This window comes from Staurois parvus, unplaced genomic scaffold (genome assembly GCF_062004578.1).
Source record: "Staurois parvus isolate SC_StPar_1 unplaced genomic scaffold, SC_StPar_1.0 ptg001087l, whole genome shotgun sequence".
Classification (NCBI taxonomy): Eukaryota; Metazoa; Chordata; class Amphibia; order Anura; family Ranidae; genus Staurois; species Staurois parvus.
In genome coordinates this window covers 135,212-147,700 of record NW_028318883.1, presented here as the reverse complement: position 1 = coordinate 147,700, position 12,489 = coordinate 135,212, and the positions used below count along the sequence as shown (strand labels likewise).

The 12,489-nt window shown below is 43.9% G+C and overlaps 1 protein-coding gene across 2 annotated transcripts in view; it reads left to right on the top strand.

The window, feature by feature from the left end:
• ADA (adenosine deaminase) overlaps positions 1-12,489 on the top strand; it is a 93,912-nt gene that overhangs the window by 66,815 nt on the left and 14,608 nt on the right. For both annotated transcript variants that reach the window (XM_089658620.1, XM_089658621.1), the window contains exons 6-7: positions 496-620; positions 12,190-12,261. In XM_089658620.1, the coding sequence (XP_089514746.1) occupies positions 496-620; positions 12,190-12,261 (197 nt within the window). The remainder of the gene's footprint in view (positions 1-495; positions 621-12,189; positions 12,262-12,489) is intronic.

Below are 12,489 nucleotides of genomic sequence, written 5' to 3'. Positions count from 1 at the left end.
CATGGACAGCTCAATTGCAATTAATACTTGTGAAGTGATTGTGGAGTTTCTCTTCAAGTTTCAATTGTAGTCTGCTTATCACTTTGTAATTTTCAAGAGGTTAGTATACCTAATAGTGGAATTACAGTTGATGTCAAGTTCAGCCATCTAGTGTTAGGGCGATCTCTCCGCCTGCGTTCCCAGCTCCGCCCCCTTCAGTCATCCTGGGAGGTTGCCACTCTCCATGTTGAAGTGTTATTTTTTACATTATTAAAACCACTGATAGAAAAGTGAGTGTGAAAATGATCATCATAAATGATCCTACTCAGAAAGCATTCACACGTTACCAGATTCTCATTTCTGAATGGACTGATCCTTTAAGGCAGACATTTTTTGTTACAACCTGTGTGATGTATTTCCTTCTTTTAGGGTTGACGCTGTTATGTGCCACATCCGGTACTGCGTAGACAACACGTATACCTAATCTTAATGTCGTCTTTGCTTTCTGATGAACAGGCTGGTCCTTAGAAGTGGTGGAGCTCTGTAAGAAATATCACAATGACACCGTTGTGGCCATTGACCTGGCTGGAGATGAATCCCTGAATTGCGAGGCGGCTCCTGGACATTGTAAGGCCTATGAGGTGAGAGATCCCATAGGGAAACCTGACATATTATTATAATGGTGATCTTCAGCATCATACAGGAGCTGGTTCCTGTAATGGAGGCAGAAAACTGATCTATGGCTCACTCGATTATTAAAGTGAACCTGTCAGACATTTTAAGCTTTTAATCGTAAATCTCCTGGTTTAAAACTGAATCCATAAGTCTTTTCTGTTGTGTGTGCTCCTCTGATCTTGCCTTCACCTCCCCCAACTTGAGGCCTAAGCCTTGGGAAATCCAGATTGGAAGGTAACACAGGAGAATGATGGGGACCTTGTATAAGTTCAGTACTGGATGGTGACAGAGCTCATGTACCCCCTTCTGTCATGTGACCATGTTTGGGCCTGCTGATTGACCAGTGTACATTATGAGAAGAGGTCATGTGTTTCCCAATAACTGGGAACCCCAGGTGATTTGTGAGGGCTGCAATGGAGGAAGGAGCAAGAGGAGAATAGGACGAAGGTGATTATAGGTGGAGCAGGGGGTGATCTTTAAGGAGATGTATATCATTTTGCCCTGAATGGATTTAAAATGGGTGAGTGATTTCCTTTAAGGCAGTGCAAGGTGTGGCAATGATGTACAAAATATAGTATTCCATAGCTTTCAATACCTTTACAGTCTACTCCAGATGTATTTCAACCTCATGGTTGGAGCGAGTTCCCTTGTTCCTCCATTGCCCACTAAACCACAAATGGTGGAGATGGGTGCACAGCCAAGACTGCCAATTCCAGAGGCTTCATGTCCATACAAAAACCCTCAAAAAGAAAGCTTTAAATCTTTATAAGAATAGATTATATAAAGCTGGTGAAACGGCTTTAGGGCCTATGTCAATGGGCTTGTATTGATGGATAAATGCAGCTGGCCTTTGACATCAGTTTGAGATGCTTCAGAATTCATTGACAGGCGCAGTTGACCTCCTTTGGATCTCCGCCCTGCTTCAAACTGCTTTTGTATTCCCAATTACTTGTATGGGGAGAGAAGCAGTGACGTGAACGAAAATCCCAATGTCCCATTTAAGTACAGGGGAAGTCCAACTCGGGTGGCACCATTGGGGATCTGGTTGGTTTTACCGAGCCTTTTCACAGATGGTTATATCCAGGGTGCCGTCATTCATTTTAGCAGTTCTTGGGATTTAATACTGCCCCACACTGATAGGGATGAGGTTTTAAAAAGTAATTGCAGGCAGCTCCCCCACCCCTTCCAGGCAGGGCCGGCACACCGCCAAAGCACTCTTCCAGTTTTCCCAGGAATTTTGGCAGCTTTGTAAGGCCTGATACTTTCATCCATATGTAGAAGACCTCCTGAAGGCTGGCTTCCTGTGATGATTACCCATAGTTCTTTCAGTTGGAATAGAAAAGCATATTTAGGTTCTAGGCTCTGTTTTACTACAAAACGGATATAAAACACTTTTTTTTTTTTTTTTTTTTTTAAATCCTGAGCCAAGAACAATAAACTCTGTTTTATTCAAGGTGGCAGATCCGGTTTTAGGTAAACCACACCGGCATGTTTGGTGTAGCTTGCAGCTGCCTCTGCTTGTATGAACAGCTGCCCAATTCTGAGAAGGAGGAGGGAAGTTGAGGTTCAGTACATGTCAGTCCTCTAATGACGAAGATGTTAGTGATTTTTTTTTTTTTTTGGGCGGGGGTTTATTTTAGGGTTGTTCATGCTGGCTACATATCACCATGGAAGCATTAGCAGACTTGGACAAGGAATTTTTAGGTAGGAGGGGGCTCAGTTGTCTTATTTCAGGTCAGAATGCTGTGAGTGACCCTAACATTCATAGTCAAACATTATTATTATACAGGATTTATATAGCGCCGACAGTTTGCTCAGCGCTTTACAATATAAGGGAGACAGTACAATTACAATACATTTCAGTACAGAAGGAATAGGAGGCCCTGCTCATGGAGCTTACAATCTAAAGGAAGGGGAAGGTGATACAAAAGGTGATAGCTGCGGGGGATGATCTGGTGGAGGTGACTCAAGAACAGGTGGAGGTGGGGTAGGCATCCCTGAATAAGTGAGTTTCAAAGATCGTCTGAAGGCAGACAGGGCAGGGGCTGACCGGGCATACTGGGGTAGGGAATTCCAGAGGATGGGAGAGGCTCTGGAGAAGTCCTGGAGGTGAGTGTGGGAGGGGGTGGGGGGGAGATAGAGAGCAAGATGTCTTGGGAGGAGCGGAGCGGGCGATTTGGGCGGTATCTGCGGATGAGGTTGGTGATGTAGCTAGGGCCAGTGTTGTGGATGGCTTTGTATGCTGTGGTTAGTATTTTGAATTTTATACGTTGGGTTAGTGGAAGCCAATGAAGGGATTGGCAGAGAGGGGCAGAAGTCGCTGATCGGTTGGTAAGGTATATGAGTCTAGTAGCAGCATTCATAATAGACTGAAGGGGGGATAGCCTGTGTAACGGGAGACCAATGAGGAGGGAGTTGCAGTAATCAAGGCGGGATTATAACCAAGGCGTGTATCAGTTGTTTTGTGGTGTCATTGGTCAGGAAAGGGCGGATTTTGGAAATGTTCTGGAGTTTGAGGCGGCAGGATTTAGCCAGTGAGTGGATGTGGGGCACAAAAGAGAGGTCAGAGTCTAGGATTACGCCTAGCACCCTGGCATGAGGGGAAGGACCAATGGTTGTGCTGTTGATCTTAATGGTAAAGTCATGATTGGGCAATTGGGGAGGAGGAAATATTACAAGCTCAGTTTCAGAAAGATTAAACATTTTGTTTTACATCTGTTTGTTCTGATGTCATACAACCAGGAGCGGGCTGACAACTGATGGGGCCCCCGGGAAATAGGGCATCATGGGGCCCGTGTCCTTGCCCACACTCAAACCACACCCAGAAAAAACTATGAAAGGTACCAGGGGCATCTCATGGGGCCCCCTACTGACCCCGGGCCCTCAGGCAGTGCCTGGGAGACTGAATGGTCAGTCTGCCCCTGCATACAACTGAGCGGACAGAAATGTTCCGGTAGGTTGACTGAACATTCTTCAAAAAATACAATAAAAGATCTTTGTATTTAAAAAAGATTTAACACATAACTTTCCTACTTTATAGCATCGTGGTTCATGTTACTGTTATTTCATGCTACTGTTAGCATGTCACTATGGCAACCCTGGAGGTTAGGTTACTGAAGTTAGGTGGATAAACACAGCAGCTCTCCAGCACCTTTGATACGTTTTTACTTGCAAAGATGATGTTCTGTTAGTAGTTGTTCTCTAGTTGAATAGAAAACAGGTCTGCATACAGTATATTGGAAGGGGTTTGAGCTTACTTGTTACTATTCTGTGCAGCACAGTGGCTGAGTAGTTAGTACTTATGTCTTGCAGCACTGAGTTCCTTAGTTTGAATCTCTCTGCATGGAGTTTGCATGCTCTGTTTGTGCTTGCATAGGTATCCTCCGGGTACTCCTGTTTCCTCCCACACTTCAAAGACATGCTGGTAGGTTAATTGGCTCCTGTAAATTGGCCCTAATATGTGTATGTATGAATGTGAGTTAGGGACCTTGGATAGTAGATAGTACGCTCCTTGGAGGCAGGGATTGCTGTGGATGTAAAATATGTAAAGTGCCGCGTAATTAGTTGATGCTATATAAAATCCTGTAATACATAAACAGATCACACACCTCATTTTCCAATGGAAAATTCAGGAGGAATGATGAGGTCAGTGCAGGACTGGACAACCGATGTCACCAACCAACCCCATCTGTTTCTCTTAGACAGATATGAGAACTGTGAGGTCAGGGAGCTTTGTAAGCAGATGTACTCTGGTACTTTGCTAAGGAAAGGATCAATAGGTATTGATAAATTAGGACTATTTCAAATCCAACTTGGCATCAGTGGGAGGAATAGTGTCCCATCATTGGTATCAGTGGGAGGAATAGTGCCCCATCATTGGTATCAGTGGGAGGAATAGTGTCCCATCATTGGTATCAGTGGAAGGAATAGTGCCCCATCATTGGTATCAGTGGAAGGAATAGTGCCCCATCATTGGTATCAGTGGGAGGAATAGTGCCCCATCATTGGTATCAGTGGAAGGAATAGCGCCCCATCATTGGTATCAGTGGGAGGAATAGTGCCCCATCATTGGTATCAGTGGAAGGAATAGTGCCCCATCATTGGTATCAGTGGGAGGAATAGTGCCCCGTCATTGGTATCAGTGGGAGGAATAGTGCCCCGTCATTGGTATCAGTGGGAGGAATAGTGCCCCGTCGTTGGTATCAGTGGGAGGAATAGTGCCCCGTCGTTGGTATCAGTGGAAGGAATAGTGCTCCGTCGTTGGTATCAGTGGAAGGAATAGTGCTCCGTCGTTGGTATCAGTGGGAAGAATAGTGCCCCGTCGTTGGTATCAGTGGGAGGAATAGTGCCCCGTCGTTGGTGTCAGTGGGAGGAATAGTGCCCCGTCATTGGTGTCAGTGGGAGGAATAGTGTCCCATCATTGGTGTCAGTGGGAGGAATAGTGCCCCGTCATTGGTATCAGTGGGAGGAATAGTGCCCCGTCATTGGTATCAGTGGGAGGAATAGTGCCCCGTCATTGGTATCAGTGGGAGGAATAGTGCCCCGTCATTGGTATCAGTGGGGGGAATAGTGCCCCGTCATTGGTATCAGTGGGGGGAATAGTGCCCCGTCATTGGTATCAGTGGCAGGAATAGTGCCCCGTCATTGGTATCAGTGGGAGGAATAGTGCCCCGTCATTGGTATCAGTGGGAGGAATAGTGCCCCGTCATTGGTATCAGTGGGAGGAATAGTGCCCCGTCATTGGTATCAGTGGGAGGAATAGTGCCCCGTCATTGGTATCAGTGGGGGGATTAGTGCCCCGTCATTGGTATCAGTGGGAGGAATAGTGCCCCGTCATTGGTGTCAGTGGGAGGAATAGTGCCCCGTCATTGGTGTCAGTGGGGGGAATAGTGCCCCGTCATTGGTGTCAGTGGGGGGAATAGTGCCCGTCACTGGTGTCAGTGGGAGGAATAGTGCCCCGTCACTGGTGTCAGTGGAAGGAATAGTGCCCCGTCACTGGTATCAGTGGGGGGAATAGTGCCCCGTCATTGGTATCAGTGGGAGGAATAGTGCCCCGTCATTGGTGTCAGTGGGAGGAATAGTGCCCCGTCATTGGTATCAGTGGGGGGAATAGTGCCCCGTCATTGGTGTCAGTGGGGGGAATAGTGCCCCGTCATTGGTGTCAGTGGGGGGAATAGTGCCCCGTCATTGGTGTCAGTGGGAGGAATAGTGCCCCGTCATTGGTGTCAGTGGGAGGAATAGTGCCCCGTCATTGGTGTCAGTGGGGGGAATAGTGCCCCGTCATTGGTGTCAGTGGGAGGAATAGTGCCCCATCATTGGTGTCAGTGGGAGGAATAGTGCCCGTCACTGGTGTCAGTGGGAGGAATAGTGCCCCATCACTGGTGTCAGTGGGAGGAATAGTGCCCCATCATTGGTATCAGTGGGAGGAATAGCGTCCCATCATTGGTATCAGTGGGGGAATAGTGCCCCATCATTGGTATCAGTGGAAGGAATAGTGTCCCATCATTAGTATCAGTGGGAGGAATAGTGCCCCATCACTGGTGTTAGTGGGAGGAATAGTGCCCCATCATTAGTGTCAGTGGGAGGAATAGTGCCCCATCACTGGTGTTAGTGGGAGGAATAGTGCCCCATCATTAGTGTCAGTGGGAGGAATAGTGCCCCAAGGGCCAGATAAAGCCATGCAAAGGGCTGCATCAGACTCCCGGGCCACAGTTTGGAGAGCACTGCTTTAAATCCTCCCTACAGTATGTTAGATACATTCTCCTGCAGACTGCCAAGGATTCATGACTCTGATCTGTAGAGGTATGAATGCAGTCAGTGTGCCACTATACTCATCCTATTTAACAGTGCCACCTAGTGACCAGAAATGGGAACATCATGTGGTGATGCCAGTCTTTAGTATTTTGCCATCTGTACGCCTATAGGGTTGTAGTGTTATCTGCAACAACCAATCAGATTTTAGCTGTAATTTTTCAGCCTATATCAGCGAGAATATGGCTGCTTGCAGACAACAGACACCTTTCCTATACCAAAACTGCGGGAAAATAAAAGTGATAGTTATGACTCCGTGGGGTAGATTTACTAATAATGCAGAGTGCAAAATCTGGTACAGCTGTGCGTGGCAGCCAATCAGCTTCTAACTTCTCATTGTTCAGTTAAGCCTTGACAATAAAACTTGGAATCTGATTGGTTTCTATGCAGAGCTGCACCAGATTTTGCACCGTGCAGTTTTAGTAAACCAACTCGTGTGCCTAGATTACATTCCAGCATTTTTTTTTTTACGTTTGTGTTTTATATGATAGCAATAAATTCCTCTATATACTAAAGGTGACAAGTTAGTGACTTTTACAGCACAGATAAATAGTAATTGTGGTAATAGTGTGTAGGTTTTATGGAACTAGTGCTGTTCCAAAGGTCAGATGGCGAGCAAAGGAGTATTGCTTATTACATAACTCAGCGTGCCAAGCTGTCCCTCCCCAAAGAGTTACACTCTTTATGAACTTATATTTGCTATGCCCCCTGTTGGGAAGATTGATTCCACAATTTGTCCTGGTCATCATAGTCACTGAGACAGAAAGGGGCAGAAATAAAAAAAAAAATTGGTGTCACCAGAGTAAGAGATCTCCTATCAGTGGGGTATCGTCTGTGCTGGTGACAGTCAGATGAGAATTCTGATTGGTGGTTTTAGCTCTTCAATACTCCAACACATTAAAAATGTTTTGGCTTTACATAGACTTTTTAAAGAAGAGATGGAGGCAAACGTTTTTTTTTTAATTTTACATTGTGTAAGGGAGGGATATATAAAAAAATAATATATATATGTATGTGTGTGTGTGTGTATATATATATATATATATATATATACACAGTGGGGATCGAAAGTTTGGGCACCCCAGCTAAAAATGTGTATTAATGTGCATAAAGAAGCCAAGGAAAGATGGAAAAATCTCCAAAAGGCATCAAATTACAGATTAGACATTCTTATAATATGTCAACAAAAGTTAGATTTTATTTCCATCATTTACACTTTCAAAATAACAGAAAACAAAAAAATGGCGTCTGCAAAAGTTTGGGCACCCTGCAGAATTTATAGCATGCACTGCCCCCTTTGCCAAGCTGAGACCTGCCAGTGTCATGGATTGTTCTCAATCATCGTCTGGGAAGACCAGGTGATGTCAATCTCAAAGGTTTTAAATGCCTAGACTCATCTGACCTTGCCCCAACAATCAGCAACATGGGTTCTTCTAAGCAGTTGTCTAGAAAACTGAAACTGAAAATAGTTGACGCTCACAAAGCTGGAGAAGGCTATAAGAAGATAGCAAAGCGTTTTCAGATGTCAATATCCTCTGTTCGGAATGTAATTAAGAAATGGCAGTCATCAGGAACAGTGGAAGTTAAAGCAAGATCTGGAAGACCAAGAAAAATATCAGACAGAACAGCTCGCAGGATTGTGAGAAAAACAATTCAAAACCCACGTTTGACTGCACGATCCCTCCAGAAAGACCTGGCAGACACTGGAGTTGTGGTACACTATTCCACTATAAAGAGATACTTGTACAAATATGGTCTTCATGGAAGAGTCATCAGAAGAAAACCTCTTCTACATCCTCACCACAAAAATCATCGTTTGAACTTTGCAAATGAACATATAGACAAGCCTGATGCATTTTGGAAACAAGTTCTGTGGACCGATGAGGTTAAAATTGAACTTTTTGGCTGGGATGAACAAAGGTACGTTTGGAGAAGAAGGGGCACAGAATTTAATGAAAAGAACCTCTGTCCAACTGTTAAGCATGGGGTTGGATCAATCATGCTTTGGGGTTTGTTGCAGCCAGTGGCACAGGGAACATCTCACGAGTAGAAGGAAAAATGGATTCAATAAAATTTCAGCAAATTTTGGACGGAAACTTGATGCCATCTGTGAAAAAGCTGAAGTTAAAGAGAGGATGGCTTCTACAAATGGATAATGATCCTAAACACACCTCGAAATCCACGGGGGATTACATCAAGAGGCGTAAACTGAAGGTTTTGCCATGGCCTTCACAATCTCCTGACCTCAACATAATTGAAAATCTATGGATAGACCTTAACCACTTCCAGACCGGACACTTTTACCCCCTTCCTGACCAGGGCAATTTTCAGCTTTTAGCGCTATCACACTTTGAATGACAATTGCGCGGTCATGCAACACTGTACCCAAATTAATTTTTTACCATTTTTTTGAGATAGATAAAGCTTTATTTTGGTGGTATTTATTCACCGCTGGGATTTGTATTTTTTTTGCTATGTAAATGAAATGTCCAAAAATTTTGAAAAAAAGTGTTTTTTTTATAAAATTTTGCAAATAAATAATATTTCATCATAAATCTTAGCCAAAATTTATTCCGTTATCTTTTTAGTAAAAAAAAAAAAATCCAAATTAGTTTATAAGCAAAATTATAATTTTTAAACATTTTTTTTTACATTTTTATTTTATTTTTTTATATTATTATTTTTTATTTTTATTTTTTACATACTGTCACCCTAGCAGTACAGTGTCACCATGGTGACACTGTACTACTTGTGAGGGGTGATGAAGATTTTTTTTTTTTTTTTACACTGATTGCTTTTACACCCATATAGGATGTAAAAGCAATCATTTCTCTTTCTCTCTGTGTGCATTCATGCACTCATTGAGAAGAACTGAGTGAGCTGTGATTGGTCACATCCTGTCACGGTACAAGGCTTTTGTGAATAGCCTTGTACCATGTGACCTCTGTGATCATTCACAGATTTCACACATAGTAAGCAATGATGTCACAAGTGACATCTTGCTTACTACTTTGCATGTGATCACTGATTGGCCAATCAGTGATCACATGATCGGGACCTCGTACAGAGGTCCCGTCCGACGATCGGTGTTTCACTGTGTCCGGAGGACACAGCGGGCACCGGATCGCGGTGCTGCGCGCTCCCAGGGAGCGCGCACAAGCAGGGTGCGGGGAGGCCGTTTATTGACGGCCACCCGACCCTGCAGTGCCACCGTCCGGCCGTTTATATACAACGGCCGGTCGGCAAGTGGTTAAAAGAGCAGTGCGTGACAGACAGGCCAGAAATCTCAAAGAACTCGAAGACTTTTGTAAGGAAGAATGAGCAAAGATACCTCAAACAAGAATTGAAAGACTCTTGGCTGGCTACAAAAAGCGTTTACTAGCTGTTATACTTTCCAAAGGGGGCAGTACAAGATATTAACTCTGCAGGGTGCCCAAACTTTTGCAGATGCCATTTTTTTGTTTTCTGTTATATTGAAAGTGTAAATGATGGAAATAAAATCTAACTTTTGTTGACATATTATAAGAATGTCTAATCTGTAATTTGATGCCTTTTGGAGATATTTCCATCTTTCCTTGGCTTCTTTATGCACATTAATACAAATATTTAGCTGGGGTGCCCAAACTTTCGATCCCCACTGTATGTATGTATGTGTGTATATATATATGTATGTGTGTGTGTGTATGTATATATATATATATATATTTATTTTTTTTTGCCATCTGTGTCCCATTGCGGAGAGTCCCTTCATTTCCTGTCCCATAGCCAAAACAGCGAGATGGAATCCTCCAAAGTAAGGGAGGGTTATAACCCTTATTTTTGCCACCTGTGTCTCTAATGGGAAGATTTGCCTTCACTTCCTGTCCCATAGCCAAAACAGGAAGTGAGAGGAAATGCCTCCAAAGTGACAATCTCTGGTTGTCATCAGAACTGGTATCCATACTGGAAGGTTTCCCCAATTCCTGTTCTGTAGACAGCCAAAAATGTAGGGATTTGCTTTTAATGATGGTAAACGGGATAAGTAGAGAGGGTGGATCTCCCTAATGAGGACACAGATGGCAATAAAAACTGACAGGGTGCAAACGAGACCAGCGTTCAAATCTTCATGCAGACTAGAAGGAATTTTGAATGCCAAATGTTGAGGTGCAGCCCTTCAAAGATCGGGAAATCTTGGTGCTGGTCAACAAAAGCAAACAAGGGCGCACTCCCATCTTGCATTACTGTGGTACACCATGAATTTATGTAGAAAACATATAGATATATACTCACAAACCAAAGAGAATAAAGACAGAGCAGATAAATCAGTCCAATGGAATACTAGACCCTTATAGGGATAGGCTAGCGCATTTTGGGAGAGCTCTGAAGAAGGGCGTCTGTCTCCTGAAACGTGTTAGCCTATCCCTATAAGCGTCTAGTATTCCATTGGACTGATTTATCTGCTCTGTCTTTATTCTCTTTGGTTTGTGAGTATACATCTATATGTTTTCTACATAAATTCATGGTGTACCACAGTAATGCACGATGGGAGTGCGCCCTTGTTTGCTTTTTTAACAAAAACTGACAGGGGTTCTAATTCATCTCCCCTCTGTCCAAAACAAATAAAAACATTTTCCTTTATTGTCCTGTAATATATTAATTGTATATTTGTTATAGTGCTTTTCTCCTTCGGGACACAAAAAAAATAAATGTATAAATAGAATATATCTGCTAGACTTTTAGACTGGCATTAGGGACACCCCTGTGAAGCCACATCCGCTGTAAGAGCACAAAGTGCGTAGATGGTTCCCCTTTCTATAGGTTGTCGTGTGATTTATGGGTAACCACGGCATCTAAGTATTGATGGACTCAATGAATCATCAGGATTGTCAGCCTATATGATCCCAATGGCTGTCTTCATGATGTGTATATGACAGCTGCACTATAAATGACCCATTACGTGATTTAATGTGTGTGGATGATCTTTACAAAGCTAACATATCTATAGCTCCCATGCAGTTGATATACTGTATATACAGAGGTGAGTGGGGGGAGGGAGCACTAAGACGCATCTACCCTGTGTGCATTTGGGGATGGATCATCATCAATGGGGGTTAGTAGAAGGTCCATGTGGAGATGGTGGCCAAGTCCATCTGTAATGGGGGGGCTTGTAGTAGTATGGACTTGTCCGAGGAGGCAGAAGGCTGTTAGAGCTTGTAGATACCCCTAATGCAGGTAGAGAAGAGAGACAGCAGCGCCACTCTAAGTGTAGATAGTTAAAATCAGGCAGATTTAATGGTAACATTGCACTCACATAGATGGGTAACAAGGTAGGCATGTCAAGTGATGGAGGTCCAGTAGGACCATTAGGCCCTTTGGCTGCGCTCTGGGATTGGCCTGATGGAGTGAGCATGTTCCAATCACAGGCCACCTTGGAAACCCAGTCCCTGTGGTGACTTCATCCCTGCAAGCCTCCTTGCACCCCTCTGCTACTCCCCGAGCCCTGGACATCATCAGAACGACGGGAAAACACCCAGAGCGTGGCCAGAGCACCTGATGCTCCCACTGGACCTCCATCACTTGACATGCCTACCTATGTGAGTGCAACTTTACCATTAAATCTGCCTGATTTTAACTGTCTACACTTAGAGTGGCGCTGCTGTCTCTCTTCTCTATCGATATATTGTATATGGTATGTGTGTATCTTGTGTCCTAATTTTTCTGACCAGATTACTGAATTGCTTGTAGGAAGCTCTACGGTGTGGGATACACAGAACAGTCCATGCCGGAGAAGTGGGCCCGCCAAGTGTCGTCAAGGAGGTGAGAAAATCACGTAAGCCAAAATAATTGTCAATGGTTACACATTAAATCTGTGGCTGTCTTTCCTCGTACATTGGTTGCCCAACTGACTTTCATACATTGTTACTGCTTTCCTTAACCCATGCACAACTTTGTTAGCACAAGTGCCCATGCATATGTTGGGTCCTACTTCTTGGCTGTCCACCCGGATTTCTTGCACTTTTAAGTGAATTGTTGTACAATACAGTG